Below are 20736 nucleotides of genomic sequence, written 5' to 3' on the forward strand. Positions count from 1 at the left end.
CAAATGGAGTCAGTTGCTGAATCCACTGTGTTTTGACTTTGGCTGTAGGACATCTAAGTACAACTTGGAAACAGGTCCTCGTACGTTGAAGGGCTTCGCATCAGTTTGCCGATTAGGGCTCTGCAAAACCCTCCGACATGCCGGGCCTCAGACCAGAATTTAGGGTCTTGATTGCACGCCTTGTGGAGCTCCTTACCATACTTAAACAAATTGAGGAGTAACCACTGAGGGTACTTAATACCTATACATTAGTATGGTATTGAGGTGCAAGCCCTGCAACCCAATCTGGGGCAATTCTTTGTCCTTAGAAGACCCCTCACTCACCAACCTAGTTGGTGACATGCTTCATCATTGGGGGTCCCACCCGGACAGCCGAATGCCATCCAGGTGTGCTGCGACACCTGATTACAGTGGAGCTGGTTATTATGTTTATATGTGATAAGGTAGATAAAAGTGTGGTTAAAAGTTGTCACAACGCTACCCACTCAGAGACTTTATTCTGGAGTGGTTGGACAACCAATAAAAGTAATTACATGTGGCACCTTTGCCTAATTAGGTAGGCTGTGGTGTCAAAAGAAGTAAAATAGTGGTGATTTGTTTAAAAAAATAGGTCTACATGTTTCAACCTTCGTGTTCTTCTTGGAGTCCAACGGAGCTTCCTACCGATCTGCTGCTAGGCTAATCTGCCACACTTCCTTATGCCACAAATGGTGGCTGAGCGTTAACGCAGGGTCGGGGGAGCTCATGAAGCCCTGAATCAGCGTGCTTTGAGTTTTTTCCGATCATCACGGAGAAGAACACGTTTTTATAGAAATCACCGATTTGTGATTTCACCATCACCAGTAGGCGAGGGTAGGATACACCTTAGCGTGTGTAGACCTCCCAGCCTACTTTACACTGGTCCTGAAGAAAACCTCTACAGTCACACGAAGGTTGAAACATGTAGACCTATTTTTACTTCTTTTGACACCACAGCCTACCTAATTAGGCAAAGGTGCCACATGTAATTACTTTTATTGGTTGTCCAACCACTCCAGAATACAGTCTCTGAGTGGGTACCATTGTGACAACTTTTAAGCACACTTTTATCTACCCTTATCACATATAAACATAATAACCAGCTCCACTGTAATCAGGTGTCGCAGCACACCTGGATGGCATTCGGCTGTCCGGGTGGGACCCCGATGATGAAGCATGTCACCAACTAGGTTGGTGAGTGAGGGGTCTTCTAAGGACAAAGGATTGTCCCAGATTGGGTTGCAGGGCTTGCACCTCAATACCATACTAATGTATAGGTATTAAGTACCCTCAGTGGTTACTCCTCCATTTGTTTAAGTATTGAATCTAAGGGGACGAGGAGTTCCCACTAGACCCTTAAGGTCAACCACCCTTTCTCTCCCAATTGTTTTCCAGAGCTCCTTACCATCTCACAGACATAGCCTGAGCCTCTGGGGAGCAGCAAAGAAGTCCCAGGAATTGAGAGTACCAGCACTTCTGTATGTCCATTACTTAAAGCACCGGTTCAAGAAGTCAATGCTAGTTCCCTGAGTCTAGCAGGACCTCACCTCAAAGATTAATCTTTAATATTGCTGTATAAACCTCACAAATTGCTGCCACACGAATGCTGCGTTCAACTAGTCTAATGCAACAGATCCAAGCCGGCGATGTAAACTATAAGGGCTTTTTTATTGAACAGGATATGGTGCTCGTGACAGAGGCATTCTTTAGAGAAACCTCGAATTAATAGGATGGACAGGTGAAGAGTAAGAAGAAAAGAAAGCAGGTGTGGTGAGTGTGAATGCTATGCAAAGTGCTACACTTTCCCTATACACAGTAGACGAAACATTTATTACGTTTGCAATGTACATATTACATACAACAAACACAGTCAGTAGAATGAAAAACTGTACTCACTGCGCCTTGGTACATTTCAATCTCTTTGTCTCCAAAGTATGGCATCTGCTTGAAGGGGTTGATGGAGATGAGCACAGGCCCGATGTATGTCTGCAGGGGGCAGTCAAGGTCATTGAACATGCACGTGAATAAAGGGTCTGTAAGTGCGTAAGTGCTACCGCAAAGCAACATCACTTACCATTTCATGTTAGAGCCTGTAAAAACAGAGGTTGACTCCACCAGGAGAGGCATATTCAATCAACACTGAGACTCACCGAAAACAGAATGGAAGACGTAGTAGCGGTGTCCACAATGTCCAAATACAACACATTCACCCATGACACCCTCTACATTTTCATCTCGCCGAGCTATCACTAATAGTGCAAGTAGTACGGAGTAGCTCAATACCCATCTAACGCGTTTGGCGCCTCATCAAGGGAATGAATCACCACATAACTGCAATTTTCAAAGGGATCATCCCTAAACAACCAGTGACTGATCTTCATAGCGACTCACCCATTCCATGGACATGGGCGTCACCTCGTCCGCCATTACCTCGACAAGGTTCCAGCACTGCCAACGCAGGAGCTTGAATAATGGCTCTTTCATGTCAACGTCTAGGTAAGGTACAATAGTGGCGACCAAGACACTGATAGGCTAAAGTGGTGGTTAGGTCCGTAGAACACCTTCTCTGGGTTAAATAAATGTGCTCAAGTAATAAAAAGATATGATGATTTCGAAAATGCATGGAACCTATATTGAAATGAGTACCGCATAATTCTAGTGCAACCTGTTGAGTTTGAGCAACCTGTTGAGTGTGATGCAATTACTGCTGCTGCTTGGCAATCCCAGTATGCATGCAGTGCACCGGCTGAGAGTGTGGGAAGGTGGAGATGCAGGTGCACTGCGTTTCTAACTCTGCCTGTGGTGGTGCGGTGGCAGCAGTCAATGGGGCGTCCCTTGGTAGGGTCAGCATCATCTTGGTGGACGAGACCACCAGCTGTCTGCTAAGATTGCACTACATTCACTCAGAATGAAGTTTAGGACAGATAGTCTTTTCTTTGTCTATTAAGCCTCTTTAATCACAAATCAAAGGGTTCCAAAGACACACCTCACATATAATATTTTACATAAGACAGCACATCCTTTTCAAATCTCAAGGTGCATGTTTCATTACATGAGGAGTGGTCCCGGTCGGGAATTGTAAGCTCTCTGGTGGTATTGTAACATGTCCTACCTTATCCCTGCTCAGATGCCTAAAGCCGTCATCGACTCCTTTATCCAGGCATTCACACCTCATGCCCCTTTCAAGGCTTTATCATCTAGGTGATTTGTTCAATGGCAGGTATCTTCTGACACGCTCCTTACCTCTTGGGTTCCTGATGGGAAACCTGGCTGGTTCCCCATCACAAGTTCCTTGAAAATGCACGCTACGGAAAACTTCCACATCCTTTTGGACAAGAATCTGAATGCACTCTTCGGAGACCTCAAGGTAGAAACACTCTACAAAATCCACCCAAAAATAAAAATATAAGTATTTATAGGATCAGGTATTAAACAAATATAAATTGATCCATGTTCTGTACTCATGCAGACCTGCTGTATGATCTGTATGTGCAAATTTAGATTTGTTTTATCTTCATATTGTCTCCTGGCACTGTTGTGATTCTAATCCATGTCAGATATCCAGAATATGGCCGGAAAATAAAATTGACATAAGATGGACTCAAAGGGAACTATTTACATAGATAGTGGATATACTGAAAATGTGCCGTACATCTTGCCCTCTTGTACCAGAGATGACTATGACGTTTAGAGGATCAAAAAAAGTAATTCTGGTCTGAAAACGTGCGATTTTCATGGATGCCAAGCACACACCTAACTCAGCCAAACCATTTGGCAAACTAGAGAAAGGATCGCTTTTTGTGCCAGATGGAAGTTGGCTCTAGAAATGAACACTGCATGGGTTCGTTCCAGTGAGAATAAAAGTTTTTTTTTAAAAAGGGATTAGCTTGTACAATCTGACAAATACTAAGTAGAGAATACTTTTAACATCGTTGGTCAAAGCCTTGCAAACTTCCCAGTAAGAGTGTAGCCTACATAGGGAACAATCATTGTCTATGCCAAACGGCCTGGCTCGCATTTTGAGTCATTTAAAAAAACAGACTGCTGCAGTGAAAATAAAATGACAACATTGCTTTTGGTGTACAAATGCATCTATGAGATGAAGAATTTAATGTATCATGATGTTTCAGTGTACTATGAAATGTAAAAAGTCCCCGAGGCACTGTAATGCAAGTACTCAACAGGGAGCGATGTTAAAAACCAAACAGTTGATAGCATATGGTGAGAAAGATATACTCCTCTGGGTGGAGCGAAGCTCACTCTATTATATTGTATTATATAGCGCTTACTACCCCTGACAAGGTGTCAAAGCGCTTTCTCAGCGAATAGTACACTACTCCGGAACCCGTAAAGGTTTAGTGGTGAATTAATATAGTGAAATATGAAAGTGATTTGAGTGATGGATATGTTAGGCAATTCTTTGGATTGAGGAGGATAGTGGAGGGATAGAAGAGGGAAATAGGTTTGCATTTATAGAGCGCTTTATAAAGTCACTTGAATTGGCAACTCTAGATCAACTAGACAGATGCACTTTCAAGCCAGACCTAAAAAGGTGGATCCGCTGGATGGCCGGATGAGATGACATTTAAAAGAATGAAGAGAAGTGATGCTTGCACAGGGTTGTGATTATCCAAGGCACGCAGGGTTTATGTGGTCTGCAGGCAGACTGCACCCTGGAACAAAGCAAGACTCCTACCGCCTCCCATCTGAGAGCCTATGACAAGGCGCCCAGTGGCCATGAAGCTCTGACTGGGCGTTGTCAGCAGCAGAACAAGCTCATTTATGACCTTTACTGAGTACAGATGGACCACACCTTCCTGTCTGCAAAGGCGTGTCTTTGCTGAGCTGAAAACACACGATTTAATGTGAAAACATCACCCTATGCCTGTCAGTGCTCAGCAGGCTCCCCATACATCACATCTGTGGCTCTGGCATTCACACAACGAGGGCGAGGGTAGGAAAAGAGCACACATGAAATCCTGAGATCTGAAGTGGATATTGAACAAAATTGTTGTTTCAAAGGCCCCATTCCAAAAAAAGAGCAGATGCAAGCTACTGTAATACAAAAAAACAAAAATATGTCAACCACTACCTTGTAAATACGGTCAATTACATTATGGACTTAAGGGAAAAACTCAGGTTGCATCTGGTTTAGTTGCCTAGATACATCTGATTCCTCAAAGTTCAGCTGGGGCACCAGCAGACATCTAGGACATGATTTAAAAAAATGGCAACATTCATATAGTAGTTTTCTGTCTATTTTTGGAATAAAAATTTTAAAATGTGGAATTCCCAAAAGAGTCCGGAAGTGCACCTAGGAAGCAATGACTGTTGCAGGTTGCCAGGAAAACCCCTGGTTTCCATTCTGAATTGCATGTAGGACCATCGAAAGCATTTTTGCACGTGAAAATACACACGGCCCACATGTTTGCATGTGAAAATACACATGGCCCACATGTTTGAACGTGTAAATATACATGGCGCGCATGTTTGCATGCAGAAATGCAAGGCTGCAGTGCAACTGCGTTTCTAATGTTTTTAGGGCTCGGACTCCTCCCCACTGTAAGTGGGGGAGGAGTTTCGAGATCCTAATGTTATAAGAAAAAAAAGAAGAAGTATCCTTAGGGCCTTGGTGAGAGGAATTCCACACATTCCTTAGCGTTTTCTGTCATCTGGCCAGTGATTCGTCTTCCTTGTGTTTTCGTTTTAATAGGCTTGAAGTGATAGGGTAAATGTAGTTTTGTTCCGCCATTTTGGGCATATTTCGTGCGTGCTTGCGCAAAGAAGTACATAAATTATAATTAGGAGCTGTCAGGGTGCCTCCGTTAGTGAATCCAGATGGCCGGGCGCGTTCACAATTCTGCAGCGCTCAGCGCGCAGCTTCCTTGTTCTTGTTTATTATTTGAGAAGAAGGATCGACTTCCCTTGTAGTGGATCGGGAAAGACAGGGAAAGAGATTTATAACAATACATGGGTGCACTGAATTAGAAACGACAGCTCCTGGCCCTCTCCTCCCTTGCGCCCACCGCAAAGATGTCTCAGCTGCGCTGAATTAAAAGTGCATGAGGTTTTGAACATTTTTTTTCTACGCGCTCAGTTTCTTTTGACAACCTTCCCTGACTGCATCAAGGGAATGCTTTGTAGCCGGGGGGTGACAACTGCTACCAGCGCCAGTTCACGGCCGATGCATAGAACTGCAGTAAAATGTCACATCTGACATTTGAATCACTGCCCCAGAGCCTTTGTACAGTCAGAGCTGCCGTGTGGTATTTCTAGCTGTTTCATTCATATAGATTCTGCCCCGCCTCTCTCCTCTTCCGCTAACATTTCTGAGCTGATTCCAGGTAGACTCAAAAACACTTATCACGTCAAACAAATCTACTCCCTAAACCACGTCATGCGCACTTTATTTACATTAAATGCACATCCGCAAGGTGTTTAATGATGTATTTGTGACGCTGACGTTTATTCTTCGTCAAATCAGGTTGTGGTTTGCTTAAAGAGACCGTGTTGGTTAAGGATAAGTGACTCGCATTCTGTAGTTTGTTATCAACTGGCAACTACATCTTTTCTGAATGGATTAGCCAAAGTGTTTTTTCTAACAAATACTTCCGACTTAATTTGTTTTGTCACTTTGTATAAAAACCCTGTTTGTAAAATCTTTAGAGAAAAGAAAATCACCGCAAAAAAAGGGTGGCAGACAGTTTTCAGCCCAACAGATGGCTAACTTCTAGAAGCAACTACGTGATAATAAAAATAAATGGAAGTTAACTAACATTAGCGCATGGAAAGACGGCAACCGACTTGTAAAGCAACCTTTCAGGAGTAAAAGACTTGATTCGCGTTCCTAGTTTCCTTGTAAATAAACAGGAACTACGTTGTGGCCCCATTTTAAGGCAGGCAGGTCGGTGTTCAGCCATTCCCAGGAAATGATGAGGCAGATGGGCCGCGCCCGGCAATGGTTGTTCTCACATTCAGTAACTAGAAATGCTTGTGAGGAGTGTCACTATCAACAATGGTCCCCAGCTGCAACTCATTGTAAAGGGCCACATCCACTAATAAGGTTCATCACGATGCGTATCTATGGCAACAGACAATAGTAAATAGAACTGGGGTGCCCTATGGTTTACCGATAGAGCTGCAACTGTTCCTTTTCATCTACCAATAATCTGATAAAATCACGTGATTGGGTTCTTTTCAGGTTACTTCTTGTTTACCGTTTTTCCCACCATTGAAAACGCAAAAAATTGCATCATTTAAGGTTTCTAAGAATTGCTTACGTTTTAACGTAGTATATTCCAGTGATGCTGTCTTCCTTATGCTCTTTATACACTGTGAACCTTCGTTCTTAGGCTCTATCAGAAACCGTCAATTTCACAACATCACCTTAATACAAAGTTACAAAAATGTAAAAAAAAATACATTGTATAATATTTCTAAAAATGGATGCCAAGTCTGTGCATGTAACATGTTATATTTTCATAATGCAGTTTTGAGGTGATATTGATATTTTTAAAAGGCAGTGTTCAATCTTGGGTCAATCAGAAACCCTCAATAGCTTGATAAGCCCATATAACACACAGTTTAGCTGGCTGTTAACACGTACTGTAACTATCATGGCTGTACACAACAGACAATGTTTCATAAAACAGAAAGTCTTCACAGATATAATCTATTTCACCCAAATGTGCCACAGTTCCAAAAGAAAGGCCTTAGTGACAACGAAGTGCAGAGTGCAGTTTGAGAGTGGAGAGTGCAGATTGAGAGTGCAGTTTGAGAGTGCAGTTTGAGAGTGCAGTTTGAGAGTGCAGATTGAGAGTGCAGTTTGAGAGTGCAGTTTGAGAGTGCAGTTTGAGAGTGCAGTATGAGACTTGAGAGTGCAGATTGAGAGTGCAGATTGATAGTGCAGATTGAGAGTGCAGAATCAGAGTGCAGAGTGCAGATTGCAGTTTGAGAGTGCAGTTTGAGAGTGCAGTTTGAGAGTGCAGAGTGCAGTTTGAGAGTGGAGAGTGCAGTTTGAGAGTGCAGATTGAGAGTGCAGTTTGAGAGTGCAGTTTGAGAGTGCAGTTTGAGAGTGCAGTTTGAGAGTGTAGTTTGAGAGTGCAGTATGAGAGTTGAGAGTGCAGTTTGAGAGTGCAGTTTGAGAGTGCAGTTTGAGAGTGCAGTATGAGACTCGAGAGTGCAGATTGAGAGTGCAGATTGATAGTGCAGAATCAGATTGCAGAGTGCAGATTGCAGTTTGAGAGTGCAGTTTGAGAGTGCAGAGTGCAGATTGAGAGTGGAGAGTGCAGTTTGAGAGTGCAGTTTGAGAGTGCAGATTGAGAGTGCAGTTTGAGAGTGCAGATTGAGAGTGCAGAGTGGCAGTGAGTGCAGACTGAGTGCAGAGTGACAGTGAGTGCAGACTGAGTGCAGAGTGACAGTGAGTGCAGACTGAGTGCAGAGTGACAGTGAGTGCAGAGTGACAGTGAGTGCAGAGTGACAGTGAGTGCAGAGTGAGTGCAGAGTGAGTGCAGAGTGACAGTGAGTGCAGAGTGACAGTGAGTGCAGAGTGACAGCGAGTGCAGAGTGACAGCGAGTGCAGAGTGACAGCGAGTGCAGAGTGACAGTGAGTGCAGAGTGACAGTGAGTGCAGAGTGACAGTGAGTGCAGAGTGACAGCAGAGTGACAGTGAGTGCAGAGTGACAGTGAGTGCAGAGTGACAGTGAGTGCAGAGTGACTGTAGAGTGAGTGCAGAGTGAGTGCAGAGTGACAGTGAGTGACAGTGAGTGCAGAGTGACAGTGAGTGCAGAGTGACAGCAGAGTGACAGTGAGTGCAGAGTGACAGTGAGTGCAGAGTGACAGCAGAGTGACAGTGAGTGCAGAGTGACAGTGAGTGCAGAGTGACAGCAGAGTGCAGAGTGACAGTGAGTGCAGAGTGACAGTGAGTGCAGAGTGACAGTGAGTGCAGAGTGACAGTGAGTGCAGAGTGACAGTGAGGGCAGAGTGACAGTGAGGGCAGAGTGACAGTGAGGGCAGAGTGACAGTGAGGGCAGAGTGACTGTAGAGTGACAGTGAGTGCAGAGTGACAGTGAGTGCAGAGTTACAGTGAGTGCAGAGTGACAGTGAGTGCAGAGTGACAGCAGAGTGACAGTGAGTGCAGAGTGACAGTGAGTGCAGAGTGACAGTGAGTGCAGAGTGACAGCAGAGTGACAGTGAGTGCAGAGTGACAGTGAGTGCAGAGTGACAGTGAGTGCAGAGTGACAGCAGAGTGACAGTGAGTGCAGAGTGACAGTGAGTGCAGAGTGACAGTGAGTGCAGAGTGACAGTGAGTGCAGAGTGACAGTGAGGGCAGAGTGACAGTGAGGGCAGAGTGACTGTAGAGTGAGTGCAGAGTGAGTGCAGAGTGACAGTGAGTGCAGAGTGAGTGCAGAGTGACAGTGAGTGCAGAGTGACAGTGAGTGCAGAGTGACAGTGAGTGCATAGTGACAGTGAGTGCAGAGTGACTGTAGAGTGCAGAGTGACTGTAGAGTGCAGAGTGACAGTTAGTGCAGAGTGACAGTGAGTGCAGAGTGACAGTGAGTGCAGAGTGACTGTAGAGTGAGTGCAGAGTGAGTGCAGAGTGACAGTGAGTGCAGAGTGACAGTGAGTGCAGAGTGACAGTGAGTGCAGAGTGACAATGAGTGCAGAGTGACAGTGATTGCAGAGTGACGGCAGAGTGACAGTGAGTGCAGAGTGACAGTGAGGGCAGAGTGACTGTAGAGTGAGTGCAGAGTGAGTGCAGAGTGACAGTGAGTGCAGAGTGAGTGCAGAGTGACAGTGAGTGCAGAGTGACAGTGAGTGCAGAGTGACAGTGAGTGCAGAGTGACAGTGAGTGCAGAGTGACAGTGAGTGCAGAGTGACAATGAGTGCAGAGTGACAGTGATTGCAGAGTGACAGCAGAGTGACAGTGAGTGCAGAGTGACAGTGAGTGCAGAGTGATAATGAGTGACAGTGAGTGCAGAGTGACAGTGAGTGCAGAGTGACAGTGAGTGCAGAGTGACAGTGAGTGCAGAGTGACAGTGAGTGCAGAGTGACTGCAGAGACAGTGTGTCAGGGTGCACATTGTGTGAGTGTGCAGAATGAGTGTGCAGGGTAAACAGTGTGTGACTATGCAGGGTGACATTGGGAGTGTGCGGGTGAGCAGTGTGTGAATGTGTAGGGGCAGTGTGTGAGTGTGCAGAAAACACCACACACACATACACCACACACACATAACGCACACACAAACCACACACCTCAGTCTCTCAACACCACACACTTGTCACCACTCAACACAACACACTCACCACCACACTCACTCCCCAGGCTCACCCCCACAGACTCACCACCACACACTCACCAGCACACAGAAAACAACACACACAACAACACACCCCCAGCCGTCAATGAATGCTTTCACCATGCACAAACACCAACAACCATCATCCATCTGTGCACGCTTTTACCAAGCACACACCCACCAGCCGTCAGTGCACCCTTCCACCAGGCACACACACCTCCAGCCGGCAGTGCACTTTTCCACCAAGCAATCGCAGTATGGTACACTTTACTTTTAAACATATTCATATAAAGCACAGCATGCCACCATTGGTAAAATTACAATTCAACCAAGATACTTTCACTACACACCACATGCACACACTCCATAACACATGGCAAAAAGACATTGGCATTTACAATGCCATTAGCTCAATCTCAAATAAATCCGAGCCCGATTGCATTTCTAATGCTTGTTCTCTATGGGTACAACCGTCCATCAACTTTGGAGGTGCACTGTCCCCATTCCTGGAAACAGATACTACTGCCTTTCACAGGTTTGGGCACAGGTACTCCTGCCTTTGACAAGAGTAAATATCTGGATACAAACACCAGGAGGGAAAGGGACAGGAAACTTTTGTGAGTAAATAAACATGTGAACATTAAATTGTGAATGTTCGCGGTATTCCAGGGGGAACCCGCCATGGGATTCCACCTCCCGCCCCTTGTGTGAAGATGTAGACACCTGAAAAAGTATGTATGAGCACATTTTTTATAGGTGTAAATCAACATTTTGAGAATACCTAATGTGGACTGGTGGTTGTATCTCACGCTTTTTGCAGGCCCAATAGTTGAACTGAAGAGCACAAACAGCTTATCAAATAGGGCTTTTGCTTCTAAAGCGAACAGCGCCAACACTCTTATGTTTTGGTACCAGAGATCCAGAGTTCAAATACCAGAATCAGCACCGGAGTAAAAGTTCCGTGATTCTTCACATATCACTTACTCTCCCCATGCCCCATGGGATTCAATGTTAAATATGCATTGTCATGGTGTGATTGAAAGATGTAAATGGCCGCATGTTGGACGCCATCTTGAGTCATCTCCCAGCACAGCGCACTCCTCGCTATACACAGTGCTCTGTTGCTTCCCAGCTAGGTTACTGCTACTCAAATGCCACCACACACACATGCTCTGAACCTGGACTGTTATAGGCAGTCAAACACTGGAGCCATGCATCCCATTGATAAACCAATGACTTCTTGGAATAATTAAAGCCACCTGGTGTATAATTACCCTGTGGTTGGTGCACATGATGCAAGTGCACACAGACAGAGAGTGCACACAGGCCCCAGCTGGATAGCCCAGAGCAGATAAGGACATCAGCTTAGTGTCTGTGACAGGTTCTCAGAAATCAAAACCACCTGCTGATGTAAAGGGCACACACCTTTGACCCCAGACAGCAAGACATGTGAATAGGCCCGAGGCCCACCTGCACATAATGGAGAGGTATTCATAGCCCCAGGTAATCTGAATGCCAGTCCCTTAAGTAGTCGAAGAACAATGCTGCAGTCAATCCACTGGGACCAGAGGTGCAGAGCGTATCAAGCAAGAGGCAAGAGAGAGAAATAAGCAATGGCAAAGCCAACGGGTCTGACTTTAATGTGCTTACACAGGTACGAATGCATAAATACTGTTTGCATGTATTGCATACACAAATGCTGTTTTATTGGCTTTGCCAATGCTGGCTCACAGAGAAGCAAAAAAGAACTGTGTTGTACTGAATGCATATATGAGACAAAGAGTGTGACAAACAGTGTGATGGTTGAGTATACTTTGAGTGTGTTATGCATTCTAATGGAAGCACTTCCTAGAAGGCGGAGTGTTACAGCAAACAGCCAATAGTAGGAGGTGAGAGAAAACACTCCTCTAGATGGGGCCAAAGTTCACTCTAGCTTCATTGTAAACAACTGGCAACAATACGTCATGCAGACTGCTGTGCTGTCAAGCCAGACCCAAAAAGGCGCACATTGCCAAGTTGGCGCAGCTAGGCCTTAGGACTTACAACAGATTTGGATTTACTGATGAAAAGAGGAGCCAAGAATGCAAACACCCATGTCAACCTTCACCTTCACAGAGTAATATATGAAGAGAAGCTCCAGAGAAGTTACACAATCATTGTCAGCCAAAAAACAGGGAAACGCTCACCTGGGACACGGCACCAAAAGACATGAGGAAGTGTAACAAAAACTGGTGCAGATTTCTAAATGTTTGACTAACCTTTGGTTCGACAAACCATTCAGCGTTACACAACAAGTTATCCCTCGGCTGAGCTGTTTAACTGGAGTGTAGTTCTAACCAAGCTGTCGAGAACCAAGAACCCACCCAACAGCGGACAAATTCAAAGCCGCTATCAAAGTTGTCAGTACCTCACGCCCCTGAAAGCCACTATCCCATAAACTACCCAAATAACGACCAATCTGATAATGATGTAGAGTTTGCTCTTCCAACGTCAACAGGGAGGCACGGTGGGGGTGGAGCATCCTTACGAGATACTTTGTATATTAGACCTGTCCAAATACTTTTCATGATGTGTATGTATACAAAAAGACAGGTTTGCTATGATCCTATTTTTAAATAACGCTCACCAGCAGATCAGGTATTTAAAAGGTGCACCAGAGTGTTTACTTTCATGTACCCAGAACTGCGGGGCGATCCTATACCCCCAGGCCCACCTCACGAATGGTCCCTCCGACACTGGTCTGAGGTCCACCCCCAAGGGATATCCCCATCACCCTGTAGTAGCAGTGGAGTAGCAGAGTTCAGCTTGAACGTCCCTCCTGGAGGTACCTGGCTCAGCCCCTCTCTACAGATGTAACCCCAGGCCACAGATTGCCAGTGGCCTACCCAAAGTACGCCCAGAACAGCCAGATCCAGGCCAGACACTCAGACACGTACCCAAGAAATGTTTATGTACAATGAACCTCAGCGCAATCACTTTCAAAGATTACGGCTACCCTGAAAATCGGCTGGACCATTCTGAACCTATGATGGACACCGATGAATGACAACCGAGCGAAATGTGACATGAGATGACGTATGCTACTTCAGGGAGGGAAATCCTGCGGTCTCTCTGCTTGGAAGTGAGGTATGGGTTCATGCTCATGGAACACAAAGAGGGACCCTGGTTAGTGCAATGGTCAAAGTGAAGGCACGACGGTTGTATGGCATTACAACGCGGGCTTTTACCCCGCATGCCATTACAACGCGGGGATTACAACAAAGGGCGCTGGATAGTAGAATAGTTTAATTTTCTATTCCAACTCCAGCCCACGTTGACAGTAGGGAAGGTGTTGGATAGAAAATTAAACTATTCCCTATCCAACAGCGCACTCCAGCGAAAGTCGTTGTAACGACTTTCGTTATAATCCCCGCGTTGTAATGGCAGTGCGGGGTAATCTCCGCGTTGTCATGGCTGTTCCCCGGCACGACTGATGCCACAGTCCCAGTTTGCCACAGAGCTCAGTGGACAACCCGCGAAAAGGGGGAGAAATACATCACAGCACCATTGCAGCACTTCACGATGAGCATTAAAATTTACTTCCCTACATGATAAAGGGACAAGCACTTTACACATTGTTTTGCATTATGACATTGCAACCTCTCTCATGCATTTACTTTTTTTTTTAATATGTGTGACCTCAAGTACAAAAACAAACCCGAAAGCAAGCCGCCATTGTGTGGCTGGCAGCCTCTGAAGTGGTGAGCTCTGTTGGTAAACAACGGGCACATTTAGCGGCAGAGCCCAGCTCGCCACCCAGGGTGGCACGGATTACCACTAATTCTTTCCTGTCCCTTTAACAATTCATTGATTCAGAAGCCAGCCTCCATCCTGGCCACTAAGACTGCTTGAGGCGTGAGAGGCGTGACGAGGGGCCTGAAATGTCTTTTGCAGAAGGATCCCTGGGATATTTCTTTTTTTAATTCAGCCACATGCCTGCGGTATTATTTGCTGCCAGAGAAAGGTTGGCACCATAAGACAGTACAAAGAGCAGACAGGAAGAGCACGTGTAAATGTGGGAGGGGTGACTGGGTTCATGATGCAAAGGGGCAGTGGCCAGTCCACACACCACAGATGTCAGCCGCATGTCATGAGAGGCCAGCTAGCAGTCCTAACACTTATGCTCACCGTTTTACCTAGGACCATAGCAATCCCAACCTGCTTAGTGCTGTTTGTCGAAAAACCAGGACTGGATGGAAGTCACAGAGTGGAATGGAGCTAGTGAACACCAGTGTGACAGGAAATACACAATGTGCCGTCAGCAATCCGAAGTACAGCTTTGTATAAACACGACGGCTGAGAGAATTGAAGATCCAATATGCATGAAAGAGCGAAAAGTAATCCATTTCTTTAGAAACCGACACATTGGTACCTGCTTCTCCTTACAACCTGATTTGTGCACCACCACAACCCGCCATATCAAGAAGGGTCGAGAAAATGACCGCGTCCCACAGAACACAAAGCCAGGTGTGACGACCACTCCCTAAATTACATGAAACTGATCACCCGAGGTGAACTAACAGCCGTGCACGGCGACCTGCTCAGGTTCCAGGGATGTCTTTGGCCTGGAGAAGACAAGTGTCAAAGGAACCCGTTCCACGCCCCCAGAGTGCGACCGGTGCAGATAGGCTCCCAGAGCGGCTTGAAACTTCACAACATATAAACAGACACAGTGACTCATTCTTTCCTTTTTATTAATACTGTGATTTCACATGAAGACATTTGTAATGAAAAAGAAAACATCTGGAAAAACACAAGCCTGGGTATTGCGCCATGCCTCCCTGCTCACGGCCCTTGCACTGCCATTTGTTGTGGGAATGTTTTAAATGTTACTACCTAATGAATGCACCTTGGAGGTTTTCCCTCGGGGCACAGTCATGGTCACTGGAATTATGCGGCAGGAGAGAGCCGAATTATGCGGCAGGGATTCATAAATTATGCGGCAAGAAATTGCAAATTATATGGTGTAATGCAGCTCATTTTGAGATAGTGTTGCTTCATTCCTTTGCTATTTTTAGGATCCGCCTGCACAGCTCTTGCACTGTGCTTGCAAAATCTATTGTTTTCAATATAAACTTAAAAGGGACTTACATCTTGCATCCTCTCTTTTCTTACCTTTCCACCATTTCTATTGGCTCTAGCATATGTTCCTGCATTTACCAATGCTTGTTCCTCTTCCGCTTCTGAACAGTTTCCCGCCATCGAAATACTGTTAACATCCGCTTTGGTGGAACTATATTTCCCTAACATTTTGCCTTTTACTCTAGCAGCATATTTATATAACAATTTATCACCCGAGAGATTAAGTGTTTTGCATAGAATCACACGCTCTTGTGCGTGGAACTACGGGTGCGTAAGCCCTTGGACAGGGACTTCCCTGCTCAAGAGTGGTTGGAGCTGCATTTGCACCTTAGGCAAATTGCCAAGGACAGATGTGTCACGATGCCTGACTATTGCAGATCTTACTGGTGAATCCGCCTTCTTGATTTTCCAGGACCACTGTTTTTTTATCAAATACAACCGATGCATTACTTTGTCTCTCTTGTTTTGCCACACTTTTCACAGCAGTAGCTATTTAGAGATCCTGAAGAAAGCCACAACACTGGCCAGATCATTGGCTGAAACATGTCGATCACTATCCAGTACGACTGAATCTAATGATTTCATGCGTACATCTTTGTTTTTAGTCCTAGCACAAGGTAGCCAGAATAAAGGTCAGAAGGTGAACCTTGTAGTTTTCATTCACTAACTCACTTGCACTGCACGCCTTACGACACCCTTTTAGCTCACATTGGGTTTTAGTAATAACTGCGCCATTAAATCATCCCTGAGCTACTCCCATACAGTGAGGGGGTTGTAGCCCGCACCATGACTAGGCTTCATGGTGCGAGGAGGATTCCCAATGATGAAGTGTGCCAGCATTGGTGGGTGAGGGATACCGTCCTTGCGGGGACATCTCCCTGTAAGTTAGTCCCCATTTTTGCAGATTCGCACGTCACTAGACCCGAGGGCCCTGTGTGTATTGAGTTACTTGACTGGGGAGTTTTCCCTCGATGGTCTTCCAAATCTTCTCAGGCCCCTTCTGTGTATATATAGTCCTTTTCTTGTCTCGGAGAGCCCTGCAGCGCCTACAGGTGAATCCATATGCAGCATAGTGCAAAAGGTTCAACCAATACCCAGGGAGGGCAACAGACAAACCAGTCCTGTGAAGCATAGGTTATCTGTATAAAGACTTGCACATTATATTTCTGAATGCACACTTTGTTCAATGTTCTATGGTTATTATGAAAGGCGTGATTCAAGGTATGTATAAATATATATTATGCAGCCATCTAAAACATGAAACTTTAAAGTGAACAAACGCAGATTAGCAGTGCACCAGGCAGATCCTGCTCTTGGCAAGAAGGTGAAGGGGGAACACTGTATATTTCATGTTACATGCATGGCAGAATCAATGTAAACGGACAAAGAAGCTTTCAACATGTAATGTCCAAATCCATATGGGATCTAATGTAAAAAATAAGAGTCCACTTAATTAAGCTAAAAGGGAAAATTTAGAAGAGCAGCAATTAAAATCTGCAATGAAATGTGCTTAAAGCAAGAACTAGATTTGCTTTTAGAACTGTACCTGTATTTATATTCAAGAATGTGTATGATTAACTGATTTTCATTTGCATCTAGGAGCAGAGTTCAAATAATTTGTCTTACCCAACAGAACCAATTTCTTACTTAACTATTGAATACCCAGGTTCTGAGGGACACCGGGTCACCCCCTTTTTTGTAAATGATTAACAGAAGAGCTAGCATTATAGATGAGAACATCAGAGAATGTACAGAAAGGACCCTTAAGGGAAAGAGCAGAAATAGATACCAAATTCAGAGTTAAATAGCGACAGGAAAGCATAGCTCGATTCAGTGCCGATGTAAAAAATCGGTTTCTTTATTATGTCTTGCTAGAGGCAGCTTAAAAGCCCCTCCCATAGATATGTTCATATCAGGGCTCGAGTCGAGGGTAGATACCAGGGGCAGAAAATCAACAATCTTGACACAGCAAAGGGTAGCGAAAAATGATGGGGCCCTCTGCGGAATGTGATAGGGAACCCTGCGGAATGTGATGAGAGAGCCTTGATTCCTCCATATCTCACAGATATTCATTGGCATTGGGCTGAATAGGAGCCCCCCACATCGAGGGCTGGGGTCCTCTGGAGGGTTTCCCCCACCTGTACTGCAGGGGCGGTAGGGTCCTGTGGTATGCCCCGTGGCACAGATAAACCGTGTATAGATGTCCAGTGCTACTACAGTTCTGATTACCAGTTGCACGGAGAAGGGAGCTGGAATTACTGACTCTGGTCGGTAATTTCTCCCCTGCACCATGCTAAAGACGCTGCAATGATACAGTACTACCGTGTCATTTACCGCATCCTATTCCTGATTCCAAGACTGTTCCACTCCCATTTGGCACATGATCGGAACAGATGCTAAATAAGTGAGGGGAGGAAGGGGGCCAATGTAGGTTATGGGGCAGGGGTGGGTGTCTGGTATCAGGGAAGGTTCTATCAAACCTTCTAACTCTGCCACCTTCTGTCACACGATTTCAGCTCCCATCGCTCGATCACCTGGTGAGGAGCCGATATTACACGGTGGTACAAAAGGGGGTGGTGATGGACGGAGCATTTGAATCAATCAAACATTCACACCCAGTCAACAGATCTGGGTTTAATCCATCACCGTTCTTTAGACCACTCTGCCACCCCAGTTCAGACATGGCCATATGCAAATCAGTCTGACCCTGTGCCTCATGGGATATTACACGGTGGCACACAATTAGCTGGCAACCACTGCAGAGCAGGCTTTCAGCTGATTGCTTGGAGGTTCTGCTCAGCTGATGTCCTTTACCAGGTGTGAAACCTCTCCAGGACATCAGCAGCAGCTTCAAGAGCTGTCTTGTCTTTGGCGCAGGCAGGGCACGAGTCAGGGGTACACGCGGGTGGACTGCACCCACCCACTATTTTCACAGGGTAAATGCTGTCCACAGAATTTGGGCCCCACTGACTAATGTGCTGAACTCGTCCCGGTATAATTTTCAGACACCGGGACACTTTCAGCAGCGACTGCACGTTGTCTGCTTTCCATCTGCAACAAGCAACAGCGTGCAGGCCAGACAGTGCCTTCTTATTTTAGACTCCTTCTGGGCCATAACAAAGGCTGAATTTGAGGAGACATCAGGCCTCCTTTTGTTTGAGTCTCCTGGCTGGCAGCAGTCAGGAGCCTCACACCTAGAGGCAAATGCAGCAAAGGGGAAACAAAGGCTCACACATTGTTAGCACTTCACACATACTTAAGAGAGGTAGCTTTTCACTTTGTTCAGTCCCTGTTTAGGAGATATGCATGCACTGTAACAATATCCGATGTGTTGGTCTTTCCCAGTATTTACGCAAAGCAAATTGCATTTATATAGAGCTTACTTCCCCTGAGGAGGAATAGGTATTATTTAGGTACCACTATTTTTTCTTGTATAGCCCTACTCATTGTAATGCAGGTTGTCAGAGCGCTTTACATCAACATGTGCATATTACATGTACAATAAATTATACAAATTTATAAATGAATGTACAGGATGTGTTACATAAAACTGGGGGATTGTAAGGTGTAGAAGGTGTAGAAGTCACATATCATATTCCATAGCTCACTGACCATTATCCTTGCAATGCGCTCCAACGTACACATGATAGACCTGCTAAACATATATGTGAGGGCTTTAGATCTGATGTCACTTCTTGTGATGATGCCAGTTCCTGTAAAGTCGTGGCTTGTGATGCCACTTTCTATGATGTCAATTCCTGTGATGCCATATGTGATGTTGCGCGCCATGATGTGCGCTGTGATGTCGCGTGCCGTAATGTCCCTTTCATACCGCCTAACTAGGTTACTCCCCCCACTTCTTTTTTTTAGGACTTGTGCCCTGGCCGCAGGGTATGTGGAGGCTTGGGGGTGGGGGTGCTCCTTCTACGCAGTGAATTTAAAAGTGCTTCAGGCTGTGCTCAGCACCAATCTTCGCTCCCTCCGAGGTCCCGTCCCCTTCTCACACAGTGAAAAGTTTCACGAGTTGGCATGTCTGGTTCTATTGTGGCTGAGGGAAGCGTGGTGAAGGCCAGGGTTGGTTGGTGTCAGGCTGTTCTTGTGTCTACAGCCCTTGTTCTGGAGTAAAAGGTTGTCTTATAGGATGTGAAAAACACCAGCTAACATCAGGCCTGATGTTCCTGCGCACTGGGCCACATGGAAACAACCACTCCGGCAGTGAGGTGTTCCACGTAGGAGCCGTAGAGAGCACCAGATTACAGCGAAGAGATTTTATAGAGTTTTTTATATAGCGCATACTTGACCCGAATCGGGTATCAGAGCGCTTTCAGAGCGCTTTACATAGCACCAGTTGCATTACATGGGGACACATTCATTTTTGTTAGGCACGGGGAGATTAAGTGATTTGCCCAGAATCACAGGATGTTCAGTGTCAGTGCCGAGTCTCGAACCGAGTTCCCCAGTCGACCACCCAAGCCATTATGCCAACTCCTCTCCCCAATGAGATGCAACCATTCGCCCTTTTTAGCAAAACCTAATTTTCCCCTTTACAAAAAATGCATGTCCATTTAAACTGCAGTAAATATCGTTTTCTTTTTTTTGTCAAAGTGTTAATCTCTAACTCCAAGTCTGCAGCACTTGTGTTAGAGTGCTCAGGAGTTAACACCCTACCTCTGTCCTAAGTGTGGCGAGCTGCTGCAAGGGTGGCGCTGGTTCTAGGAGTGCAGGTCACACAATGAAGCACATGCAGTAATAATGTATGGACCGAAGGCCCCAAGCGGTCGCGCGCTCTTTTATTTATATCCCCGGCCATCCCGGCTCCGAGGGTTGAATGCATCATCCGGGTCAAGGGTCTCCACGTTAGGGCCGGGTGGCTCACTACATGAAGCTCGAGAGTGAAATCGTAAATATGAACCTTTTTCCTCTCAGCAAACAGGAGGGCAGGTGTTTCATAAATGTATGCTGGAACAACTCTGGGAAGGAACAGGGAAATAATGGTCACGCTTTGCTTAAATTCTCTGGCGTGAAAGGCGTGCATGCATAGACAAGCTAGAACCGACTTTGTGGGGAGTCTTGCCAAGATAATGGTGCCATAAGAATATTCGACGCACAGAAGTAGTTGTCTATCCTATGACGTGTTAACTCCACCAGCCTGGGGCAGAACTGTTATTAGTGCAGCAGGTGCAGTGGTGTCGAGGCCCAATGCACCGCAGTTATCGGTGTCTTTAATGTCCATCCAGGTGGGTAGAGAGACTCATTTTCCTTGTATGTATTGAGACCCCTGGCACCCCGGCTGTGGCCCC

At 45.6% G+C, this 20736-nt stretch overlaps 1 protein-coding gene across 2 annotated transcripts in view; it reads right to left on the reverse strand.

Annotated features, from left to right (window-relative positions):
• Positions 1–20736, reverse strand: part of MYO1E (myosin IE) — a 616637-nt gene that overhangs the window by 396875 nt on the left and 199026 nt on the right. For both annotated transcript variants that reach the window (XM_078685186.1, XM_078685185.1), the window contains exon 3: positions 1915–2004. In XM_078685186.1, the coding sequence (XP_078541312.1) occupies positions 1915–2004 (90 nt within the window). The remainder of the gene's footprint in view (positions 1–1914; positions 2005–20736) is intronic.

This window comes from Lissotriton helveticus, chromosome 3_2 (genome assembly GCF_964261635.1).
Source record: "Lissotriton helveticus chromosome 3_2, aLisHel1.1, whole genome shotgun sequence".
Classification (NCBI taxonomy): domain Eukaryota; kingdom Metazoa; phylum Chordata; class Amphibia; order Caudata; family Salamandridae; genus Lissotriton; species Lissotriton helveticus.